Consider the following 26,713-nt stretch of genomic DNA (forward strand, 5'->3'; position numbering starts at 1 on the left):
CGTCTGGTCATGCAAGGGCACAGGTGCTTGCCATATGACGAGGAGGAGGACCTGACCGCATTCCCAAAGAGCTCTTGGTTTCTTCATTTGTGTGTTCACTCATTTTCAACCTAGACTTCTTAGCACCTACATCATGCCAAACACTGAAGCCCTGGGAAACAGTCAGCAGGAGGTAGGGCACCATCAGATACGCCTGCAAAGGAGTTGGTCCTGTTAAAGCCCCAGCCTACCCCTCTCCCGTTTTGGTCTCTCAATCAGTGCATGGTATGTCTGTGCCTTGCTTTCTTGTCTGTAAAATCCTTCCTAGGAAAATTAGAAAGTGTGACTGGCGGTGGAATACTGGCTGGCTCTCTAGGAGACCTAAAAATCCTGGTTTGCAGCGTGTGCCCATTTCCACGGTGTAAATGCACTCATGGTGGCCAGTGTGACTTCCGGTTAGACTGAGCGGTGTAAGAGGGGAAAAGGGGACTAAAGAATGCCACCAAGGTCACTCTCAGCATCACTGTCACACCTTCACCCTTGCCATTACCTGTAACGTCACCTCCAAATCACTTGTTCAATCAACAGATGTTTCCCAGCACCCATTATCTACCTGCCCTGTAGGCAGGTAGATAACTTAAAATACACTTCATCATGCCACCACAGCACACATCATGCTGTGTTGTAATTGGCTTTAGGTAGTTGTCTCTTCTGCAAGAACAAGGCCTGTGTCTTATCCTTTTTGTATCCCTGGAGCCCACCATGTAATATATTTTCAGTTAGCATATGTCATTGTCCGAAACCGTTCCAACCAGAACAGCCTGCATTGGGCATCATGGGGCCTGAAATTCAGCTTACTTCCGCTTAGTCTAACCGGAAGTCACACTGGCCACCATGAGCGCATTTACACCGTGGAAATGGGCACCCACTGCAAACCAGGATTTTTAGGTCTCCTAGAGAGCCAGCCAGTAGGCTCTGGGACACAAAGACAGCAAGTAGGCATGGGTGGCTGGTGGTGCGGGGGACACAAATTATCACACAACATAGCAACTCTCAGTGAATCTAGAATGCACAAGGTGCTTTAATTAGTATCATTAACCATCATATAGTAGGATGAGCCAGCCTCACAAACTCCAGGCTGAAAGGATAGTAGCTAAGGGGTGTTTAAAACTAAGAATCCCCTTTTCATTTCCTCCTCAACAAGTAAAAGAAAACGGAAATCCTAGAGAAGAGTGGAGAATAAGAGGGAGGGTAACAATGGATCAACCCTGGACATTCACTAGAAGGACTGATGCTGAAGCTGAAGCTCCAATACTTGGCCACCTGATGCAAAGAACTGACTCACTGGAAAAGACCCTGATGCTAGAAAAGATTGAAGGCAAAAGAAGAAGGGGGTGGTAGAGGATGAGATGCTTGGATGGCGTCACCGACTCAATGGACATGAGTTTGAGCAAACTCCAGGAGATGGTAGAGGACAGGGAAGCCTGGTGTGCTGCAGTCGATGGGGTCACAAAGAGTCAGGCACCACTGAGCGACTGCACAACAACAACAGATCATTGCTGAAAGAGCAGAGCAGCCATTCTGGGAACAAGGACCATGGGAGGCAAGAGGAGGGAGGGTTTCAGAGACCCCTGGAGGGAGGGGTCAGGGGCCAAGCCTTAGCTGCTTTATGCCCCCTTCACCCCAACATCCCCCTCCCAAGCCCATCCAGGCTCCAGAGACCTTGAAGGTAAAACTGAGATCAAGGAAGTACACCCAACCTTGTTATGAAGAATCTTTTTTTGGGGTTATGATCAATGGTCTCATTTTGAAAAAAAAAAAAAAAAAAAATCAAACCTAGGGTTCTAGTACATTCTGTGTCAATAATTTACACTGTAGATTACTGCTTTTCAGTGTAAGGCAGCTATATGAGATTGTTAAAACAAATAAGTAGATGAATTTTTTAAATTATTGCTACAGAATGTACCGGAACCCTAGGTTTGATTTCTTCAAAATAAGAACATTGATCATGACGATAACAAGATCTCAGTTTTACCTTCAAGGTCTCTGGAGCCTGGATGGGCTTGGGAGGAGGATGTTGGGGTGAAGGGGCAATACATACTGAAACATAAACAGCCAAGACTTTATACACAGGTGAATAAAACTGGTAAGCCCTCAACGGTATGCACTATATTGCTGACTCTTGAAGTAAGGTGAATTTCAGGCCCCATGATGCCCAATGCAGGCTGTTCTGGTTGGAACGGTTTCGGACAATGACATATGCTAACTGAAAATATATTACACGGTGAGCTCCAGGGATACAAAAAGGGTAAGACACAGGCCTTGTTCTTGCAGAAGAGACAACTACCTAAAGCCAATTACAACACAGCATGATGTGTGCTGTGGTGGCATGATGAAGTGTATTTTAAGTCATCAAAGGAGGAAGTCATTAGCACTGTTGGCAGGGTAGGTGTGTCAGGGAAGACTTCAGAGAAGAAGTGAAACTTGAGCAGGCTTTTGAGGATGAATGGAGATTGGCCCAGTGAACAACAACATAGGGAAAGGCATTCCAGGTAGCAGGGAACAGTATGGGCTAAGGCAGAGGTGTGTTTGAAAACTACAAACCTTTGCTATTCCTGTGGAATAAGCAGCCAAGCAGGACGCTGAGCTGGAGGCAGACCTAGAGGGAGGGCAGACATGCTTACAACGCTGACTTTGGACTTGAGGGCAATGATGTGCCACCTAATGGTTATAAAAGGTGACACATGGCGGGGCATGGGAATAAACTTACAAGCTTTGATTTTGGAAAGAGGGTACTTTGGTGGCAACATGAAAGGTATACCGGAGGCAAGGTCAACACTAGAGGACTGACACCAGCCAAAGTGCTGGAAAACAGGCAAGAGAATGAGTGGAGAGGGCTGAAGAAAAATGAGCCTGAAATCCATCTGTTGTATTTCTCCTTTCCCCTGTGGTTCTCAAACCCGACTGACTGCCCATCATCCCAGAGGACAGTACCAGCTTTAGTTCAGAGGGACTCCTGACCCAGATTTTATTGGGGGGTGAGTCTGGCCCAAAGCTCCCCAACCTCTCTGATGTAGCCAGGCTGACCTCTGGGGCAACCCCAAAAGGTCGTGGGATCTCAAAATGCTCTGCCATCAGTCCCTCTTTCCAGTAAAGGCAGCTTTGGGATCCTCTGTGTCTCCACAAAAGACGGACAGTCCTCCTCTCCCTCACTTCCCCCTGGCCACTGGCCAGGTATCATTCATCCTTGGGAGGCCCAGATTGGTTCCGAGAGTCTGCAAGCTGGCCTCTGTCAGGAAGCAACAGGGGGAGGTTCCTGTAACTCTCTCACCCTCTAGGAAACCTGATTCTACAGCAGGGTCCTGGACCAGGAAAGGGGTGACAGAGAGAAGGAACTAAGGCTGACAAGGGAGAAAAGGGAGCCACATTGTTCCTGATGGGTTCACGCTCAGTCCAGACGTGGATCATCTCCCCCTCTCATTACCATCTCAAAGGAGAAAGAAAGGGGCTGTGTGAGCGGGCTTCTCCCTCTTCAACAGCTTCTTCCTCTCAGGAGACAGTCTGCACAATGAAGGAGGCACTGGGCAAGGGGCTGACCCCAGAGGCAGCCAGATTCTGCCAAAACTAGCCAGGGACAGTGGGGCTAGCCCGCCACCTGCTGGCCGCTCCTGGTATGGGAGGACGACAGGTATCCATCTGGAACTTGGCAGGGAAGAAATCGGGATTCTAAGGCAGCCAGCAAAGGTTCTCAGGTTCTTAAAGAATCTAGGATGCGTTCTGTATGAGAAGCTGTCATGTGTGGGTTGGAAGTCTCCGTCACAAACAGCCAATGAATGCTAACTCTCAGGTGACATTATAATGAGGCTCAGTTTCTCGCCGTTCCACTTTTAACCCTCTGAGAGGCAAGAAAAGTGGACTGCTCCTCTCAATCCCTAATTAACCTGTGGGCATATGAAGCATGACTGAAACAGACCAGCAGAAATTCCTCTAGCCAAAAACTGTGTCCCCCACCAGGGTGCACAGACTAAAATTCACACACTGGTCACTCCTGTGGATTAGAGAGATTGAAGACCAAAGTCAAAATTAAAATGTCACTTGGCTAAGGTAATTTATGGCATTTCAGTCTCATTAGCTGTGTGCCTACACTAAACTGCACACCATATGGGCACTGGGTTGGGGGGCAGACAGAGATTAATTAGTAAGACTCAATGTTATCACCTGAGAGCTAGTAGGGAAGATTGACCATTAGAAAACCATAGCACAGTGGGGATAAATCCTAATGTATTCTGCCTAATATTGGGCATAAAGAAATTAAATAAGTATGCCTACAGGGGTTGCAGTCAAGATGATTAATACTGCACAAAAGGTCACAATAGTCTGTTATAATAATATGCACTTAAATAGCACTTACTGTCTACTAGACACATCCTAAACACTTTTATAGTAATTCAGATTTCAACCGTACTTACATATATTAACTCTACAGGTAGGTACTATTTTACCATTTAGGTGCAGTAACTTTCAAAGGTCATATAGCTATTATGGGGTGAGATTTGAATCCAGATAGCTCTGAAGTCTGAATCCTTAATCACCTTGCTGCCATTTATTAGCTCAAGATCCACACAGAAAGTAATGTTTTTGACAATACCCCTTCCCAAGACCATATTATGGCAAACCGTGACTGAACCAGAGATGGTGCAGTCAACAGAGAACACTCAAAATCAAGGTCAAGTTGGGTTAAAGAGAAACAGAGGACTGCAAAAGCCATGTAGACATTCTGATAACCAGGCAGATAGGCAGCATGACTGCACAGACAGGGGTGAGTGAAATCAACACCTCTGCAGAAATCAACCCCTTGGCTCAGAACCTAAATATGATGCTCTACATAACCTCACAGGCAGAGATGAACAACACTTCATGTAAGACCCTTCAAGCATCACTGAAAACAACTCAGAATGGATCAGAATAGAGGCCAGGCACCCGACCACCCTGGTTAAGACGAAGTGATTCCATAGCAGGAAAATAAAGGCTAAAGTCTGAACGTACTGAACATGCTTTAATGTTGACTGCATTGAATATGTTATAAACTATAATTACCTCCCACTCCAAAGTACAGGCTCAACCATCCCCAACCTGAGTTCACTTTTCAAGGAATGAGTGTGAGCACACACACCCATGTTAGAGTAAGAGAGCACTGGCACGCTCAGGGAACTGAATATATTAACTGCTTCCCGTATGTGATACCTGCTTACTGGATGCTGGTTCTGTGCCTACCCTGCGGTGGCTTTTGGGGGCACACGCAGGAAACCTTGCCCTCCAGCCCCCATGGCCATCCATGGGTCCACTGCCAGAACCGCCCTGAACGGGGTGCCTCCGGGTCTCCAAATTTAGGGTTACTGGACTGCAAATTCTGTCTCCAACTGGACTGATAATACGTATCTTCTCTACCAAAAATTTCAAATAGAGACCTCTTTTCCACCTGCATGCAGCATCTTGTGGGCAGGGCCTGTTCATTACTTATCTGAGTACCTAAGGCTGTTATGAGAGCTGACTCACTGGAAAAGTCCCTGATGCTGGGAAAGACTGAGGGCAGGAGGAGAAGGGGATGACAGAGGATGAGATGGCTAGATGGTATCACTGACTCAATGGACATGACTTTGGGTGGACTCTGGGAGTTGGTGATGGACAGGGAGGCCTGGCGTGCTGCAGTCCATGGGGTTGCAAAGAATTGGACACGACTGAGCGCCTGAACTGAAGGCTGTTATTTGCACTCAATCAGTGCTCAGTAACTACCTGTGGAACTACTGCTACAGTGACCTTGACACATGTGTCCAGTCTCTGCATTCCAGGCAGGATGCTTCCTGTCTATCAGGATGGGGCACACCTGGGAAGAGACTGGAAGGGATGTCATTTCTGCCCACCTTTGCTGTCCTGTTAAGACAGGTTCTGGAACCAGACTGCCAGTCAATGGAAGAGTAGGAATGCAAACTCAGGCACTCTGGTCCCTTGAGATTAAGGACTGCGGATTTTTGTTGGTTTCTTTTACCCTCAGAGCAACCTCACTCAATGAGGGAGCATGGCTGAAGCTCAAAGAGGTTAAGCAACTTACCACAGTTATTTCAGATTTTTTAAAGCTTTCTATTATTAAGAAAGTTAATAAAGTACATATACCACATATTATATAATACTTCCTGTGGGCCCTGGGCAGTACCCCATATCAAATGTATTAAGAAGTTAGCAGCAAATCATATGAACAAGCACAGTAAGTGGTACAACGAAGACTATTACAGTCTAACTTTCCTTCAGATCAGGCTTTGCTAGAAAATAGGCTATATAATATTTTCTAGTGAGCTTTTTGGGTTTTGGATTTGCAGGTGAGAGACTGCAGACCTTAAATATAAAGCCCTTTGGACACAGTGTGGCACAAAGTAGCTGCTGTGGTGCCTGGCATTAAAGTCCTTCCCTCCTGCCAGTCTCTGATACCAGAGTCTCTCACAGCTCTTCCCTTCTCTTCCCCAAGAGTGAGATAAGCCCCGTCTCCTCTCCTGCCCTTAGGTGGGGGCACCTGCAGATTGCTGCTTACCAGTCTGTGTGGGCATCATCGATCACCAGCAGGATCCTGGGCCTCTGAACAACAGGTGTGGAGGGACCCGGAGGCTCCATCAGCCCTGAGGGGGCCTGTGAGGTCTGCTTCATGGCACTGGAGAAGGAGCTAAAGAGGCTGGATCCTGGAGAGGAGAAGGAGGCTGCCAGGGGCTGAGGGTGCCTCCTCTCCATGGCGGGGGATGCAGGGGAGCTGGTGGAGCTGTCTGGGCGCTGCAGGTCCGTCATGTAGCCGTTAGGCAGGTTGGCCACAAAGCTGCTGTCAGAGAGGCGCCGCCGGAGGAAATTCATGGCTGTGATGGACGAGATGGCTTGTTCCTACTCGGACTGTCTAGGTGAGGCCCAGAACACAGGCTGCCAGGAGAGGGAGGGGCAGGGGCTCGGGCCGGAAGAGCTGGGGGTCCCACACAAGCCGGCTGCAGCTGTCTCTTCTTCCACCTGTGGAAAGAGGCCAAGAAACATACTAGTGCAAACGACCTCAGCCCCTTAAGAGCAAACCGATGACGCCCCTTCTTGCCCTGCTCCTGGGGGCAGTGCAAAGGAGGACATCTTTTTGGCAAGGAATTTGGCAACATCTAATTAGAGCACACCCATTTAACCTACAATTTCCATTTTCGGAATTCTACCCCAAGAAAGCAATCCGAGTTACAGAAAAAGCCTCTTGGACAAATGTATTTATCACGGCATTATTTACACTAGCAGAATACTGGAAAGTCTTTCAGCGTTTGACCACAGGATAATAAATATGCAAACTACAAGCACATCCAGCGGAACCTTTTGTGGCTATTAAAAAGAGGTACTTAAAAAGGGATTTTAGTCACGCAGAAAAAATTTCATGTTTTAGTTTAAAAGATCGTGATATAAGATTATAGGTTCAGAATGACTACAACCACATAAAAGTTGAAATAACAAAACTTTGGAAAGAAAAAGACATCAGGATGTTAACAGTGACTATATCTGCATCACTGAATTACATGGGTTTTGTTTTTTCCAGTTACCTGTATTTTCCAGATTTTCTAGAATATATACAGCTGCGAACTGAATTGTGTCCTTCAAATTCGTATGTTGAAGCCCTCACCAGTAACATGCTGGTATCTGGAGATGGGTTCTTTCAGAGGTAGTGGGGTTAGGTGAGGCCATGAGGGTGGTGCTCTTGTGAGAGCATTAACGTCCTCATAAAAAAAGACGAGAGGGAGTTTGCTATTCCTCGGCCATGTGAGGACACACGGGGAGGCAGCCGTCGCCAAGCCAGGGAGACAGCTCTCTCCAAAAACCATCCATTCTGGCACCCTGACCTCAGACTGCCAGCCTCTGGAACTGTGAGAAAACAAATTTCTGTTGTTTAAGCCAACCTGTGAAATTTTGTCAGGACAGCCCAGCAGCTTAATAAATAAATGAAGTCCTTTTCCAAACAGAGCAAAATAAGTTTTAAAACACCAAATTATTCATTTAAGATCAAAATTTCTCACTGAGAAAGATGATGGTTTCAATCATACAATTTGACCCGACCTATATTTTATTTTGTGTTTAGAGATTCTTTTATGTTTTTGCTGAGCTAAAATTTACTTAGAGATGCACAGCCCGTAAGTGTACAGTTCTTGGAGTTTTGATATATGTATATGCTGGCATAAGATCTGTTATACTCCAGTCATCTCAAGAAGTTTTCCTGTGTCCCTTTCTAGCAATCCACGTGTCCTCATCAGCAAAGGCTCTGCTGATGTCTATCATTGTATGTTAATTTTACCTATTCCTGACCTTTATATAAATGTGATTGTGTATTATTCCTTTATGCGTGGCTTCTTTCCCTCAACATAATGGTTTCAAGACTCAGCTATGCTGTCTGTAACAAGTCACTCTTTTTTATCACCGAGTAGTGTTCTGCTAGATGAATAACTACATATTGTTACTCCATTCTCCTTTTGAGGGATGTTTGAAATGTTTTAAAAAAAAAAAAAAGAAATGTTTTCAGTTTGGGGTGGGTATTCTGAATAGAATTGCTCTAAGGATGTTTTAAGTAATTTTGTGGAGAGAGAAACAAAAAAAGGGGAAAGGCTGGGGTGAAGAGACAGAGAGGCTGGTCAAGAGACTGACTTTTTCTTTGGGAAAATATCTAGAAGTTAATTTGTTAGGTCATGGGCAGGCATATGTCTCACTTTTTAAGAAACTGTCCAAAACCCTCCCATAGTGGTTGGGACAGTTCCCTTATAGTCTTAGTTGGCTTAGAGTTTTTATCACAAATGGATGTTGAATTTGTCAAGTGATTTTCTAAATTAATTAAGATGATTGACTACGGCTCAGATCATGAGCTCCTCATGGCAAATTCGGGTTTAAATTGAAGAAAGTAGGGAAAACCACTAGGCCGTTCAGGTATGACCTAAAATCAAATCCCTTATGATTGTACAGTGGAGGTGACAAATAGATTCAAGGATCAGATCTGGTAGACAGGGTGCCTGAAGAACTATGGATGGAGGTTCGTCACACTGTGCAGGAGACACTGACTAAAACCATCCCAAAGAAAAAGAAATGCAAAAAGGCAAAGTGGTTGTCTGAGGAGTCCTTACAAATAGCTGAGGAAAGAAAAGAAGCCAAAGGCAAGGGAGAAAAGGAAAGATAAACCCAACAAAACGCAGAGTTTCAGGGAATAGCAGGAAGAGATAAGAGGGCATACTTCAATGAACACCAAAAAGTAGAGGAAGACAATACAATGGGAAAGCCTAGAGATCTCTTCAAGAAAATCGGAGATACCAAGGGAAGATTTTATGCAAGGATGGGCATGATAAAGGACAGAAGCAGTAAAGACCTAACAGAAGCAGAAGAGATTAAGAAGAGGTGGCAAGAATACACAGAAGAACTATACAAAAAAGTCTTAATGACCCGGATAACCACGATGGTGTGGTCATATCTAGAGCTAGATATCCTGGAGTGTGGGCTCAACTGGGCCTTAGGAAGCATCACTACAAACAAAGCTGGAGGAAGTGATGGAATTCCAGCTGAGTTATTTCAAACCCTAAAAAATGATGTTAAAATGCTGCACTCAATATGCCAGCAAATTTGGAAAACTCAGCAGTGGCCACAGAACTGGAAAAGGTCAGTTTTCATTCCAATACCAAAGAAGGGCAGTGCCAAAAAATGTTCAAACTACTGTATAATTGTGCTCATTTCTCATGTTAGTAAAGTTATGCTCAAAGTCCTTCAAGCTAGGCTTCAACAGTATGTAGACTCAGAACTTCTAGATATACAAGCTGGATTTAGAAAAGGCAGAGGAACCAGAGATCAAATTGCTAACATTTGTTGGATCATAGAGAAAGCAAGGAAACTCCAGAAAAAAAAAATCTACTTCTGCTTCACTGACTATGCTAAAGCCTTTGACTGTGTGGATCACAACAAACTGTGGAAAATTCTTAAACCAGACCACTTTACCTGTCTCCTGAAAAACCTGTATTCAGGTTAAGAAGCAATAGTTAGAATAGAACATGGAACAATAGATTGGTTCAAAATTGGGAAAGGAGTAATACAAGACTGTAAATTGTCACTCTGTTTAATTTATATGTAGAGTACATCATGCTAAATGCTGGGCTGAATGAATCACAAGCTGGAATCAAGACTGCTGGGGGAACATCAACAACCTCGAATATGCAGATGATACCACTCTTATGGCAGAAAGTGAAGAGGAACTAAAGAGCCTCTGGATGAAGGTGAAAGACTGAGAGTGAAAAAGTTGGCTTAAAACTCAACATTCAAAAAACAAAGATCATGGCATCTGATCCCATCACGTCATGGCAAATAGAAGGAGAAAAAGTGGAAACAGTGACAGATTTTATTTTCTTGGCTCCAAAATCACTGCTGATGGTGACTGCAGCCATAAAATTAAAAGACACTTGCTCCTTGGAAGGAAAGTTAAGAAAAACCTAGACAGAATGTTAAAAAGGAGAGACTTCACTTTTCCGACAAAGGTCTGGATAGTCAAAGCTGTGGCTTTTCCAGTAGTCATGTATGGATGTGAGTGTTGGACCATAAAGAAGGCTGAGTGCCGAAGAATTGATACTTTCAAACTGTGGTGCTGAAGAAGACTCTTGAGAGTCCCTTGAACAGTAAGGAGATTGAACCAGTCAACCCTAAAGAAAAATCAATCCTGAATATTCACAGGAAGGACCGATGCTGGAGTTGAAGCTCCAATACTTTGGCCACCTGATGGGAAGAGCTGACTCATTAGAGAAAACCTTGATGCCGGGAAAGACTGAAGGCAAAAGGAGAAGAAAGCGGCAGAGAATGACGTAACGCTTAGATAGCATCACTGACTCAATGGACATGAATTTGAGCAAACTCTGGGAAATAGTGAAGAAGAGGGGAGTCTGGTGTGCTGCAGTCCATGGGGTCACAAAAAGTCAGACACAACTTAGCAACTGAACAACAAGGTTTTTAAAAATCATGTATTTGCTTAATGTGATGAGTTACATTAATTGATTTTCAAATGTTAAACCAATCTTTCATTCCTAGAATAAATCCCACTTAGTCATAGTGGATTACCCTTTTTATATAATGCTGGGTTCAAGCCAAAAATATTTTGTCGAAGATTTTTTACGTCCATATTCATGAGAAATCTGGTCTGTGATTTTCTTTTTTGTGAATGTCTTTGCCAGGTTTTGATACCAGCATAATGTTGACCTTACAAAAATATATTCTGAAGTGTCCCTACCTTTTCAATTTTCTGAAAGTTTGTGTAATATTGGGGTTCTTTCCCCCCTTAATTTATTGACAGAATTCAACAGTGAAGCCATCTGCGGCTGATTTTTTTCTTTGTTGGAAAGTTTTTAACAATTACCTCAAATGCTTTTATAAATCTATTCATATTCTCTGTTTCTTATTATTTCAATATTGGCAATATATGATTTCAAACAATTTGTCCATTTCATTTTAATTGTATAATTTATTGGCACAAAGTTGTTCATAGCATTTATTAACATTTCATTTTCTGCAAGATCTGTAGTAATTTCCCGATATTCCTGATACTAGTCATTTGCTTTTTCTCTTTTTGATTAATCTGTGTTAAGAATTTATAAATTTCATTAATCTTTTTTTTTCATTAATCTCTTAAAGAAACTACTTGCAGCTTTTTATATTTTCTCTATTGTTTTCTATTTCACCTCTATCTGCTTTTATTACTTCTTCTCTTCTTACTTCGGGTGTAAGATTTTTAATTTCCTCTTTTTTCTACATTCTTAAGATGGAAATATACCACTAATTTTAAACCTTTCTTCTTTTTAATACAGGCAGTTAAAGCAATGTATTTCCCTCCATGCACTTTAGCTGAATCCAAAAATCTGACATGTTATATTTACATTATCATTAAATTAAAATTATTCTTATTTCTTTCTAATTCTTTTTGACCTATGTGTTATTTAAACATATCTTTAATTTTCAAACTCCAGTGCTTTTTCAGATATTGTAATGTTATTGCTTTTAATATGATTCATTTATGATTAATGAACGCAGTCTACAGGGGTTTAATCCTTCAACATCTTTGACATCCACTCAGATTAATTTTATGGCTCATCATGGTCTATCTTGATGAATGCTTCATTTTCACTTGAAAAGAACATGTATTCTGCAATCGCTGGGTACAACATTCTATAAACATCAATTAGACTGTTGTTAAGTCAAGTTCCCCTGGAAACTGACTCTGCCAGGATGACTTGGAAGCAGAAAGTTTATTGGAGAGTGTTTCCATGATTAATAACTGCAAGCATGAAAAGCACAAATGGGCAGAAGGAGGGATTGAACTGGAATACAGTTTTCACAGAGGCCTCACCTGATCTTATTGGGAGCATGGATTGGGGGACATCTCCTTAGATTTCCTTATTTTCTAGCCACTCTGATAGCCTGTATTCTGCATGTGTGCTTGCTAAGCTGCTTCAGACCCATCCAAATATTTGAGACCCTGTGGACTGTAGCCCACCAGGCTCCTCCGTCCATGGGATTTCCCAGGCAAGAATACTGGAGGGGTCACCAGGCCCTCGTCCAAGGGATCTTTCTGACCCAGGGATCGACCCATGTCTCCTACATCTCCTGCACTGGCAAGCAGGTTCTTTACCATTAGCGCCACCTGGGAAGCCCCAGACTCTGCCTGCTTCCTGTCAAATCAATTAAAATTGCAGCTTCCTGCTCTGGTTCTAGCTTCTCCCTGCCATACAGACTGGGGAGTGCTCTACAGAGAAGAACCACATCAATGTGAATCTCACTTAGTAGGGGCAGGTGCATTTTTTCAAGGGTTAAATCTCCTCCAGATCCCACCTACTTTTTATTTCTCTCCAAAAATCTCAATTAGATTCTTTCAAATACTTTATCCAAAATTTATCATTATCATCCATGACAGGGTTAGTCCAACACAAGCTACTGAGCAATTATTGGATCTGAACATCTTCCATTTCTTTCAAATACTGGATAGAAAAGTTTACAAATAGAGGTGAAGGGACCTTAGAGATTATTTAACAATCTTTTCTTTAGGAACTCTGGTCAACCTTACACTGGCGGGAATCCACCACCTTTCGAAGCATTATGTTTTTTGACCAACTCCAATGTTCATTAAAGACTCATTCTGTCATTTCTTCCACTGCAGGCCCTGGGGGAGCTTATCATCTGGTAAAGGGAGGCAGATAATGGACAAAAACTCATGGACTGGGGCAATACACAGAGTGCTGTTATAGACATTAACAGAGAAGGCCTCTCTGAGAGGTGACTTTTAAGCTGAGATGTAAGGATGAGGGGAAAGGGAAGTACATACACAAAGGCCTGGAGGTAGGAAAGTATTAGCCACATCTGATGAACAGAAGGAAGGTCAGCTCAATCAGAAAATAAGGAGAAGACTTTTATAAGAAAATGTTTAGAGAAGTAGAAAGGAGCCAAATCATGAAGGGGCATCTTGAGAATAATTCTGATTTTATTCCAAGGGTGAAAAGTAAACCATTGGATGAGTATAAACAAGAGGCAGACATAATCTCGTCTGCCTGGCCACTGTGTGGAAAACAGACTGCAGAGCACGTATATGGATGCAGCAGCCAAGTTAGGAGGCTGTTAAAATCACTTAGGTCCTTAGGTATAAAAGAAGGGAGTTGGATTATGTGATTTGCAAGGTGTCTTCCTGTTTTGTGAGTCACTGATTTCCTGTGCCACTAGACACTGGATATCTCTTCAGTGACAAACTTAATTTGATGGTGGGACCAGGGGGGAGTGAGGGAGATGCTGGAAGGAAAGAAATTGGAACAGAAGATCAGAAGACCCTGGGATAAAATCTTTCTGGGATAGAATTCAGGAGAGGCCAGGTGAGGACTCAGCCCCACGCTATGCCACCACTGGCCACTAGAGGGCACGAGTGACCACATGTGCTTAGTTTTTCAGCCCTGTCCGACTGTTTGTGACTCCCATGGACTGTAGCCGGCCAGGCTTCTGTCCATGGGGATTCTTTTGGCAAGAATACTATAGTGGGTTGCCATGCCCTCCTCCAGGGGATCTTCCCAACCCAGGGATCAAACCCAGGTCTCCCGAATTGCAGGTGGATTCTGTACTGTCTGAGCCACCAGGGAAGCACACCAGACAGAAAAATAAAACATATCATAAAGCAACATATTCAAAACTGGGAAAGGAGTAAGTACATCAAGGTTTTATACTGTCACCCTGCTTTTTTAACTTATCTGCAGAGTACATCATGTGAAAACACTGGGCTGGATGAAATTCAAGCTGGAATCAAGACTGACGGGAGAAATATCAATAACCTCAGATATGCAGATGACACCACCCTTATGGCAGAAAGTGAAGAGGAACTAAAAGCCTCTTGATGAAGGTGAAAGAGGAGAGCGAAAAAGCTGGCTTAAAACTCAACATTCAAAAAATTAAGATGATGGCATCTGGTCCCATCACTTCTTGGCAAATAGATAGGGGGAAAATGGAAACAGTGACAGATTTTATTTACTTGGGCTCCAAAATCAGTGTGGACAATGACTGCAGCCATGAAATTAAAAGAAGCTTGCTCCTTGGAAGAAAAGCTATGACCAACCTAGACAACATATTAAAAAGCAGAGACATCACTTTGCTGACAAAGGTCTGTAGAATCAAAGCTATGGCTTTTCCAGTAGTCATGTATGGATGTGAGAGTTGGACCATAAAGAAGGTTGAGCGCCAAAGAACTGATGCTTTCAAACTGTGGTGCTGGAAAAGACTCTTCAGAGTTCCTTGGATTGCAAGGAGATCAAACCAGTCAATCGTAAAGGAAATCAACCCTGAATATTCACTAGAAGGACTGATGCTGAAGCCGAAACTCCAATACAGTGGCACCTGATGCGAAGAGCTCACTCATTAGAAAAGCTCCTGATGCTGGGAAAGATTGAAGGTGAGAGAAGGGGAGGACAGAGGACGAGATGGTTGGATGGCTTTACCAATTCAATGGGCATGAGTTTGAACAAGCTTCGGGAGTTGGTGACGGACAGGGAAGCCTAGCGTGCTGCGGCTTATGGAGTCACAAAGTGTCAGACACGACTGAGTGACTAAACAATGTAAAGCAACTTTGCAGGCTTACTTCTTGGAGACTGTAGCAGGTGGGAAGACTTTTCTGTGAAGGTTTTAAAAGGATGGAGACTTCTCACTTGTTAACAGAGCCACACAACAGAAGGTATAAATCATACGGATGCAAGCTTTGCATCAAAGCATAAACAACCCCACAGAGTTAGACCTGCCCCATAGCAGCACCAGCTACTGATCATGAAGATAAGCAACTGATCATGAACTGGACAGGAGAGTGGACATCTCTGCACAGGTGTCTCACTGACACAGACACCCAGACTCATTTCTGTGCTCATCCTCAGATGATTTTTTGTACCCGGCCTTCCCTTCCTCCCAGAAGTACCACTATCCATCCACTCACTTTGGCCAGAACTTGAATATCACCTTTTGCTCCTCCTTATGCCTCAGCAGTTTCAGCCACTCAGTCACCGGGTCCTGTCAATTCTGTCCCCCAAAACATCTTTAATATCGTCTCCTCCCCTCCATCAATCCTATCACTGTCTGTTTCACAGACTAAGGTAAAAAACGGACCAGTGACCTTAACAGAGACCTCACCAAAGATACACAGATGGCAAATCAGCTCACAAAAGGATGCCCCAAATCAACTGTCGGCAGGGAAATGAAAATTAAAATAACAATGAGATACCACTACACACCTATGAGAATAGCCCAAATCTGGAACACCGGCAACACCTGAGGCTGATGAGGATGTGGAGCATCAAGAACCCTCACTTGTGGCCACTGAGAAGGCGTGGTAACACTGACTTTGGAAGCAAGTCTGGTGGTTTCTTATACAACTTTAACTCCTACCACACTACCCAGCAATCATGCTCCTCGGTATTTAGCCAAAGGAGCTAAAAAATGTATGTCCACACAAAAGAATAACCTGCACAAGAATGTTTACAGCAGGATGCTTATTCATAATTGCAAAAACTTCAGAAGAAATCAAGATGTTCTTCAGAAGTGATAAATAGACTGTGGTACATCCAGGCAAGTGAATATTATTTAGTACTAAGAAGACATTCACCGGCAAAGTCCATTAACAATGTCTAAGAAATCAAAACAGAATCTGCCTGATAAAGTAAAATCTAACCTTTTTTTCTCCTTTGCGTTTAGTCTGGTTTCACTTGCTCACAGGAAACTGCCTGCAGATGCCCCCTAACCGGCACTTCAGACCAGGGTTCCCAGTGCAAAGTGGCTGCACCCTACACTTCAGAGCTTGGTGGGCTGTGTGCAGAGATAATGCACACGGCACCTCATTTCAGGATGGCGGCAGAGGGCCATGTGCAGAAACACTGCTCTCGGCACCTCACTTCAGGATGGCGGCAGAGGGCCGTGTGCAGCAGCACACTCTCGGCACCTCACTTCCGGATGGTGGCAGGGGGCCGTGTGCAGAAGCGCTGCTCTCGGCACCTCACTTCCGGATGGCGGCCCTCAGCACCTCACTTCCGGATGGCGGCAGAGGGCCGTGTGCAGAAGCACTGCTCTCGGCACCTCACTCTAAATGGTGACACTAGGCCAGGTGCAGAAGCACTGAGCTCCACATTTTGATCTGAACAGTGGGGAGTAGCACAGCGGCACCTGCTGGGCAAGAACTCCGTCTCCCTCCGTGTGGAGAAAAACCCTACAAAGCTGCCCTGCCCGTGGCGTGTTTGAGAGGCGTGTATTCTAGTGCACAAGCTTGCACCTCTCCACCCTTTGATTTAAGGATTAGCCTTTCCTTTGCCTCTAAACCAAACTCGATCTCATTCTGGCTGCTCGAACAATACTGAGCAGAAGGACCCTTGTTGAGGACCAGCTCCAGAAAGTCAGAACAAAATGAGCTATAAAAGCCATGAAAAGACACAGAGGCACCTTAAATGTGTGTGATTAAGCAAAAGAAGGGGCTTCCCAGGTGGCGCAGTGGTAAAGAATCCACTTGCCGATGCTGGAGACACAAGAGATGCAAGTTGGATCCCTGGGTCGGGAAGATCCCCTGCAGCTGGAAATGGCAACCCACTCCAGTATTCTTGTCTAGAAAATTTCATGGGCAGAGGAGCCTGGCGGGCTACAGTCCATGGGGTTGCAAAAAATCAGACACCACTGAGCACCACGCACTAAGCAAAAGAAGTCAGTCTGCAAAGGCCATGTACTATGTGCGATTCCAACTATATGACATTCTAGAAAAGACAAAATTATGGAGTTAGCAAATGGTCAGTGGCTGCAGGGATTATGGAAGGGGATGGGAAGGTGGAAGGGGGATGAGGTCTGACACTGGTGGGAGGATGAAGAGACAGAGCACAGAAGATCTGTGAAAATACTTACAGTATAATACTCATAGCAGTGAAAATACTCTCTATGATGCCATAATGATGGATACATGTCCTTAGGCATTTGTCCAAGCCCACAGAATGCCCAAGAGTGGACTCTAAACTGTGGACTTAGGTGATTAAATGTGTCAATTTTGATTCATCAGTTTAACAGATGTACCACTCTGGTGGGGATGTTGATAGTGGGGGAAGCTGTGCATGTGATGGGGCAGCGAGTATAAGGAAATCTTTCTACCTTGCTGACAAGTCGTCAGGAACCTTACACTTAAAAAAAAAAAATGCCTTACTGAAAACAAAAAAAGGATTCCTCAAGTGTAAGACCCCCACCAAACCCCCACTAGGGATGACCCTAGCCTTAGCACTCTGGTGCTGGACACTGCTGGACACAGACAATGAGCCTTAAGCTTAAACTCATGGACTCTGGAACTCCACTGCCTGTCTCTAATCCCAGCTCTGCTACCTACTACCTACACAGCTTCACTGTACCTCAGTCTCCTCATCTCTAAAATGGAGACAATATGTATCTCAAAAGGATCTTGTGAAAATGAAGTGGCTTAATATACGAAAAGAATCCAGAACAGTCCTGGCACAGGATGAGCAGCCTGCGTTAGCTGTTGTTACCACACTGACTGCTTTCTGCGCTGTGATTGATAGCTCAGTTGGTAAAGAATCTGCTTGCAATGCAGGAGACCCCAGTTTGATTCCTGGGTCGAGAAGATCCACTAGAGAAGGGATAGGCTACCCACTCCAGTATTCTTGGGCTTCCCTTGTGGCTCAGCTGGTAAAGAATCTGCCTGCAATGCAAGAGACCTGGGTTCAATCCCTGGGTTGGGAAGATCCCCTGGAGAAGGGAATGGCTACCCACTCCAGTATTCTGGCCTGGAGAATTCCATGGACTATATAGTCCATGGGGTCACAAAGAGTCGGACACAATTGAATGACTTTCACTTTCACTTTTCCGATTGCCAGGAGGTCTGGCAGTGTGGTCCACTTCTATCTGGGATGCAGTGTGGCAGGGTCTGCAGGATCCACAAGAGAACAGGCTTTGGATGGACCAGACTTTGAGACCTGGTCTGCCTCTTGTGCCCAATTGCTTCAGTCATGTCCGACTCTTTGCGACCCTATGGATTATAGACTGCCAGGCTCCTCTGTCCATGGGATTCTCCAGGCAAGAGTACTGGAGTGGTGGGTTGCCATGCCCTCTTCCAAGGGATCTTCCTGACCCCGGGACCGAACTTGCATCTCCTGCACCTCATACACTGCAGGAGGATTTTTTATCCATTCAGCCCCTTGGGAAGCCCAGTCTGTCTCTGGCAGCTTAGTAATACTTTGGCCACAGGTTCTTGGTCTGCAAAATGGAGGTGCTAATCTCTGCCCTCCCTACTCCATATGTCTTTAAGCAGACGGAAATAAAATGCACTAAACTGGTTTTCAATATGTTCATGTTTTTAAGTTAACGTTGGGTAAAACTGACTTTTGGGGAGTACAGTTCTATGAATTTTAACACATTCATGAAGCCACCACCACAACCAGGGTAGAGAACAGTTCCATCGACCCACAGGAAATTGCTTTTTAACCTTTTACGTGCTCTGCAAATGTTGGCATGATGTTTCATCGGCTAATACCTGGCTCTCCGACAAGGGGGTATCAGATAAGGACTATTCAAGGCGTGGTACCTTTCTTAGAACATTACGGGAAAAGGACAAATTCCAGGAATTGAACCTCCTGATCATCAGTTGCCTTTGCACTGGTTGTTCCTTCACCTGCAGCATCCTTCCTACAGATACCTGCATGGCTCCTCCCTCATCTCCTTCAGATCTTTGGTCAAATGTCACCTTCTCAGTGAGGCCTCCCCCGACCACCTGAGGTTAAGCCATCTGTTTCTTTGGATCTCTCTTACTCTACTCCACTTGTTCCTTTCTCCCAAGCATACATCACCTTCTATAAACTACATACTCTACCTATTTACTGTCCTTATTGTTGGTCCTCTGCTCCCCGATAGAATGTAAGCCCCCAAAGAACAGAGACTCTTTTCTGATTTGTTCATGTATCTCCAGCACTTAGAAAAGTGCCTAGCACATAATAGGGGCTCGATACATATTTTTTGAGTAAACCTGCTTAAAATAACAGGAACAAAATTAAACCCTCCTTATCTTTTGTTTGCGAAGACTAAATGTGTAATTGTGTAAGAGGAAGCATCCATCCTAGTGGATGCATATAAAGCCTAAGCTGGGCCACAGTTGGAATAACAGGAGGGCATAACCAATTTCATTTTTTTAGTTAACTCCTTCTCTATGAAGAAATACCAAGACTCTTAATTCTCTCTCACCATCTTTGGCTTAATGAGTGCTGAAAAATTTTTCTTTTTCCTCCCCAACTTGGAACCAGAGTTTGGGTAATTAACAACTGTTTAAAACTCCTTCTGCCTGAGCAGAAAGTTTAAAAATTCATGGAGACAACATGGGCTGAGCTTCATCCATATACTGATGAGCACAGGCAGTGTGGGTGAGCCTTCGAACTCAAAGAGTGTGCCACTCAAGTTGCAGAGCTAAGAGATGCTTAACTTCCTGAAAAAAAGGTCAAACATGCATCTGCCGAGGGAACAGCTCCATTTCCACATAACAGATCCGCCAGGCCTTTCATCCTCCGAGCTCTGTTCCAGCCACAACTACATGAAAGTGTGCGCTGTCTTTGATGAGTTCATATCCACTCACAGGGGCCCAGATCTCCTGTGAGAGGCAACACTCTGGTTCCCACAGGTGTGACACTGTGGATCCCCAGCCAAGAACTGGAGCTTTGGAGACAGGATTTGTAGGTTATTAGAAACCACCTGGGCAGGGGGCTTCCCCCTGGGGCTCACAGATAAAGAATCCGCCTACAATATGGGTTCGATCCCTGAGTCAGGAAGATCCCCTGGAGGAGGTCATGGCAACCCGCTCCACTGTTCCTGCCTAGAGAATCCCATGGACAGAGGAGCCTGGCAGGCTACAGCCCATAAGGTTGCAAAGAGTCAGACACTGTGCTTCAGTCAGACACACAACCAAAGTGGCGGAGCACTGAAGTGACTGATCACAAGCCGTCCGGGAATGGGAGGAATTGGGAGGAACTGGGAGACTGAGATTGACACATAAACACTTCTGATACTGTGTATAAAACAGATGACCATTGGGAACATATTGTACAGCACAGAGAACTCTACTTAACTCTACTTGTAGAGTTGACCTGAATGAGAAGGAACTAAAAAAAGGAGGGATATATGTATATGGACAGCTGATTCATTTTGCTGTATAGAAAAAAACTAACACAACATTGTAAAGCAACTATACTCCAATAAAAATCAATTTAAAAAAGAGAAAGAAATCACCCTCCCCACCTTGACATACATCCAAATAGAGAAATGCCAAAGGAGAGTCACAAAAAGTGTTCATGTACGTGAATATTGACATTTAGCAAACGAGACTGGGACGTAGGCTTTGTGTTATCCGACCATCATACGGGCTTGTCTCTGAGTTATCAAGACATTCCTCTGAAGGTCATTGTCAAAAATACAAACAACCTGAAATCTGGAGCTAAATGGTCATCTTTGGCCCCTCTCATTGCTGTCCATGGTATGCCCTGCAAAGTAAACTAAGGAAATTTCTAGTGATGTTAACTTATTGTAAAATAAAGTAAAAACCACAAGTGGTTTGGAAGACATATTGCACAATGTAATTTCTAGGCTTTTTCATTCTAAACTGGGTCCAGTTTTAAATACCTCATGCTGCCTTCCTAAGATGAAGACTAGATAACAGACAGACAGGCACACAGGGAACCCAAGCGTGACACCCAGGAACCTGCCCTGTCCTGCTGCTAAGTCACTTCAGTCGTGTCCGACTCTGTGCGACCCCATAGACGGCAGCCCACCAGGCTCCCCCGTCCCTGGGATTCTCCAGGCAAGAACACTGGAGTGGGTTGCCATTTCCTTCTCCAATGCGTGAAAGTGAAAAGTGACAGTGAAGTTGCTCAGTCGTATCCGACTCTTAGCGACCCCATGGACTGCAGCCTACCAGGCTCGTCCACCCATGGGATTTTCCAGGCAAGAATACTGGAGTGGGATGCCAATGCCTTCTCCGAAGCCCTGTCCTATCCAGTCTCAACTCCAACTGAATGGAGAAAATGGAGCGCGGAATGGTATCAGGATCTCCTTGCGCTGATCACAGCTGTATCCCTGTCAGGGTCGGCCCAGAGTCAGCTGCTACTGCTGCTGCCAAGTCACTTCAGTCGTGTCCGACTCTTGTGTGACCCCATGGACTGCAGCCCACCAGGCTCCCCCGTCCCTGGGATTCTACAAGCAAAAGTACTGGAGTGGGGTGCCATCGCCTTCTCCGCCAGAGTCAGCTGTGTGATGCTAATCTGCACCAGCTTCAGGCAGTACCCCGTGTTGGCCTCTTCCATCATCTGGGAAAAAGCAGACAACACAGCTGCCAGCATGGCCAGAAGAGCATCTGCATCACTGCTGCCCAGCCAGAGGCAGGCAGGCCTCCAGGACTGCTGTGGCCCTGTCAGACAGCACTTCACTTCCAGTCTCCAGGCTGGGTGACGCGTGATGTTTGCAAAGCAGAGCGAAGGAGTAAGTGAGCCAGAACTCTTTGCAAAACCAGCCGGCATGGAAGTATGAAGTCGCTCAGTCGTGTCCGACTCTCAGCAACCCCATGGACTTCAGCCTACCAGGCTCCTCTGTCCATGGGATTTTCCAGGCAAGAGTACTGGAGTGGGTTGCCATTGCGTTCTCCAGAGGATCTTCCTGGCCCAGGGATTGGACCCAAGTGTCCAGACAGACAGACGCTTTACGTCTGAGCCGCCAGGGAAGCATAACGACCATGATAAGGGTAGTGCTGGTGGCGGTGGCCACCACTGCCTGAGTCCCTGTGGGGAGCCAGGGACTGCAGGCAGATGGCCTGCAGATGGTGCTTAAGCCTCACAAGCACCCTGCCCAGGACATACAATCATCCCCATTTCACAGAAGAAGAAACTGAAGTCCAATGACAACAAGAAATGTATTCAGATTATAAATGACCATTACAGGCTGTCAGGCACTGCCTTCAGCACCTGTCCCTATGAACCCACGCCACCCTTCCTTCAGCCTTACGAGGCAGGTGTGCTGTTCGCACCTGTGCTGACAGATGTGGACAATGAAGCTCAGAGTTACGTTGCTGGCAAGGGGCAGGGCTGTGACTCAAACCCAGGCGATGCAGCTCTGGTGGGCACCACGGTAACCATTAGGCAGCACTGCCCCTTCACGGTATCAGGATCCAAACCCAGGTCTGTCTGGGATCTACTGATTTTTCATCACATCATGGTCCCTTGGGGTTCTGTGAGCCTGAAATCTGTCTTCCTGGGCACCTTCACCTTAGCTCAGTTACACAGATGCCCTTGGGGCTCCCCCTCCTCTCTGCCCTGCCTCCCACACAGTGGTGTCACACCCCTGTCTCCTGTTTGGCATGACCTTCCCTTTGCTTTCCTATATCCCCCAGCTGGTTACTTCTGACTCGGCTCATCCCCTTCTCCTCTGAGGAGGCTTTCCTGACTATTCTCACCAACTGATGAGGACTAAGGCTCTCATCAGAGGCCGGCACACACCCATCACTATGGGTGGGGGGTAGGGACCAAGTCTGGCATTAGAGATGGTGGCAGGCAGCACCGGGTACCCAGAGTCAAGGAGAGACACCAGCATGGCCAAGGTCTGGGAACCAGCCGCCGCATTCCCGTCCACTGGGTCAGAAAACACGTGGAGCTAAATAAAGAACCTTCCTAGGGACAAAGGAGACCTTTGGGAGGCTTGCTCAGGTCTGCAGCATACCTGAGGATACAAAAGAAGGGCTGACACGGAGGGAAACACCAGTCACTTGGAACACATGGATGAAGGTATTCACAGGTGAGGAGGGAGACAGAGAAACAGAGGCAGAAAGACAGAGATATGTATAGCTATAGCTGGTTCACACTGCTGCACAGCAGAAACTAGCACAGCATTGCAAAGCAATTATACTCCAATAACAGAGTTTAAAAAAGGAGACACACACACAGAGGGAGCGAGAGAGAAATAGACAAAGAGATACAGAGAGAGAGAGAGACAGAGAGACAGGGGAAGACAGAGACAGAGATTAAGACAGAAGCAGTCCGGGAGACAGAGAGGGCACAGGCTGTAGCCACTGTAGCGGTCATCACCTTCATTCAGCTCCCACAGCCTCCGCTCGAGCTTCCTCGGGGCAGATGGCCAGCCTGGCGGTGCTTCTGGTGGCCAGGTGCTGCTCTAATGAGGAATTTAGCAAGTTCACTCTGCAGAGCAACAGCGTGCTATAAGGCATCTTCAGTGTATGAGGTCCAGACCCAAACTCCTGATTTCCTGCCATCTCACCCCTGCAATAAAGAATCTGCCTGCAGTGCAAGTAGACCTGGGTTCAATCCCTGGGAAGATCCCCTGGAGAAGAAAATGGCAACGCAGTCCAGTATTTTGGCCTGGAGAATCCCAGGGACAGAGGAGCCTAGCAGGCTACAGTCTGTGGGATCACAAAGTCAGACATGACTGAACGACTAACACTTTCACTTTTCACTCCCACCCAAACTGTCCCTTTTCCATCTTCCTCATTTCAGCAGATACCCCATCCAGTGGTTTAAGCTAGAAGCGTGGGGAGATGCTGGGATTCCTCCCCACAGAGCCTCCCACATCCAGGCCACCACCAGCTCTCATCCCCAAAGAAGCCTCTGAATCCACCTACTTCTTTCAACTCCACCATCACTGTCAGTGCGTGAGCTGCCCGCATCCCTCACCTGCACCAACCTGCCTTCCTGCACCAAACCAGAAGCTCTCCTCTGGCCTCCCTGTCTCCCCACCTGCTCCCCAGCTCAGACTCCTGCCCTCCTTGTGGATGGCATTCAAGCTTCTTTCAAAGCCTGCGGGCCAACATCGTCTGGGATCTTCCCTCACACTCAGTCTCTGCACCAAACCGCCCACCTTCCTGTCTCCCAAACAAGCCAGCCTCCTTCCCCAGCACCACACCCTGCCCTCAGGCCTTTGCACATGCTGTTCCCTTTGCCCGTTCCCTCTGCCCAGAATGTTCTTCCCAGCTCAGCCTTGCCATCCAGCTCTCAAGTCCAATGCCACTGTCCCAGAGCTCTTCTCTGATCATTTCATGTTCACCCTGGACCCCCAATCTCCTTCCATCCTCCTGTGGCATCTTCTTTATCTTGGGAATGGTTGTCCTGCCAGACCCGACCCCCTCAGCCCTCTCCTGGCACCTCACATAGGACCCAGATGCAAGACTGGCACCCTGAGAACTAGTAATCCTCTGTCGAAGGACTCCAGGATCCCCGGACTCCAGGGAGGGTGTGGGCGATATCTTGGCAGAAACAACCACCTGGAGGGCTGGACCTGGGAAGGCGGGAGTGCCTGTGAAACCACACAGAACCGCGCACCATGGCGCCCCTGCTCTCACGACTCTGTTGCCTGATGTGGAAAGCAGGTATGCACAAGTAAGTGACCTACCTGTGTGTGTTCAGCAAGGTAGTGGCCAGGCAAGTCCAGGTCACCAAGTCTTCAGCTGGTGGTTGTTTTTTTTTTTTTTTTCATGACTCCACCAATATCACTATTAAAATATAAGATTCTTAGGCATTTAGTGCCTACTTGCCAACTACTCATTTCACCCTCTCCAGGGAATACTTTTCTCCTAAATTAAAAATACTAATAACCACTACGTGGCTGACTGCTTACTCAAGCATTAAGCTAATTTAATTACAAGCATTACTTCATTAATCCTCACATAACCCTGTGAAGCAAATACAACTCTTAGCCCCATTTTACAGGTGAGGAAACTGAGGCTCAGGGATTTTAGGACTTGGCAGGACATCCTGTACTATATCAGTCTAGTCTATCTCCAGATGCAGCCCTTCAACCACGTGATACCCTGGTTTGCTGGCCCCCCTCCTCCCAATAATCCTGACATCAGTATCAATGGAGTGCTCCATGAGAGCCTGGCACCTACCAGGCAGCACTCTGGCAGCCTCTGCAGTGTCCTTCACCTTGGGGAGCCTGAGTCCTGGCACTGGCTCAGAAAGTTCCAGGAACAGCGGGCTCAGCTGCAATTATGGTGACACCATCCTTGCTCCTGCAGGATAGAGACCCCGGCAGCCTCATGCTCGCATAAAGGAGCAGGTGAGGGCAACGCTAGCACAGATTCTCACTAAAAGAGGTGGGAGCTACCTCCATGGACTCCCTGTGTGACCTGAACAACAATAATGACGATGATGGTGATGGTAGTAATAACAAGAGTAATAGCAGGTCACAGCAATAACATTAACAGTAATCACAGTAACAATAAAATATAACGGCAACAATATTATAAACATATAGTATTTATACAATGCTTTCTGTGTGTCGGGTACTGTTTTAAGCCCTATTTATATATTAAATCAATTAGTCCTAACGTGAATCTCGTTATTATCCATTTTTCACACAGAGGAAACTGAGGGCCAGAAGGGCACAATAAATTGCCCAGTAGTCAGCGTGAATTCAGTGTGGGGTCAGGATGCAGCCCCACACGTCATTCCATCACTCCTCCACCCAGGAGTTTCTCTCATTTCTAAGAGGAGGAGCTCAGATCTGAAGAACTCAGATGCACATTTTCTGATTCTCACTTTCAAGAGAAAGAGCTAGCCACAGACAAGTGCTTTCTTTCTCTGCCTTCCCTTATCCTGATTTCAGCCTCCACTGATATTAGTAATGGGCAGAATTCTTGCTACACGTTAGACACTCCACTAAGCACTTTACCTGCACCTTCACTGTGTCCCATACTCCTAGTAATCCTACGAGGTTCTAGCATCCTTATTTCAGAGCTGACGCACCCAAGGCTCAGAAAGGCTCAGTCACCTGCCTGAGGTCACACAGCAGAGAAGCTGCGGAAGTCTAACAAGGTTGGTCTGATCCCAGAGTCTAGGCCTTTAACCACCAGTTGTGTCTGATTGTTTCTCCTCCCTACTCCTCCCTCTTCAGGAGCCACCGAGCTGGGGAAGCGGCTGGCCTCAGCCAAGCAGCAGTGATGCCCCCGCAGGCCAGGCGCTGATACCCCAGGACTGATGATGGCATGTGACAGGCAGGGGGACGTACCCACAGGAAGCACAGCCTTCCTATCCTGGCATCAGATTTCCACCGAGACATCCCCGGGCAGCCACCGTGACTCCTTCCAGAGCTCGGCCCTCTGTTTCTCTCCTGCTGTCACTGGCAGGCTAGGGGAGGT

At 45.9% G+C, this 26,713-nt stretch overlaps 1 protein-coding gene across 3 annotated transcripts in view; it reads right to left on the bottom strand.

Annotated features, from left to right (window-relative positions):
• The window catches only part of SYN3 (synapsin III), a 486,177-nt gene that overhangs the window by 443,939 nt on the left and 15,525 nt on the right, over positions 1–26,713 (bottom strand). For 2 of the 3 annotated variants that reach the window (XM_042247181.2, XM_027967692.3), the window contains exon 2: positions 6,563–7,020. In XM_042247181.2, coding sequence (XP_042103115.1) covers positions 6,563–6,873 — 311 coding nt within the window. In that variant the 5' untranslated portion in view covers positions 6,874–7,020. Of the gene's footprint in view, positions 1–6,562; positions 7,021–16,228; positions 16,458–26,713 lie in introns of those variants that run through there. The other variant, XM_042247182.2, reaches the window with a different exon arrangement.

Source organism: Ovis aries, chromosome 3 (genome assembly GCF_016772045.2).
Source record: "Ovis aries strain OAR_USU_Benz2616 breed Rambouillet chromosome 3, ARS-UI_Ramb_v3.0, whole genome shotgun sequence".
NCBI lineage: Eukaryota > Metazoa > Chordata > Mammalia > Artiodactyla > Bovidae > Ovis > Ovis aries.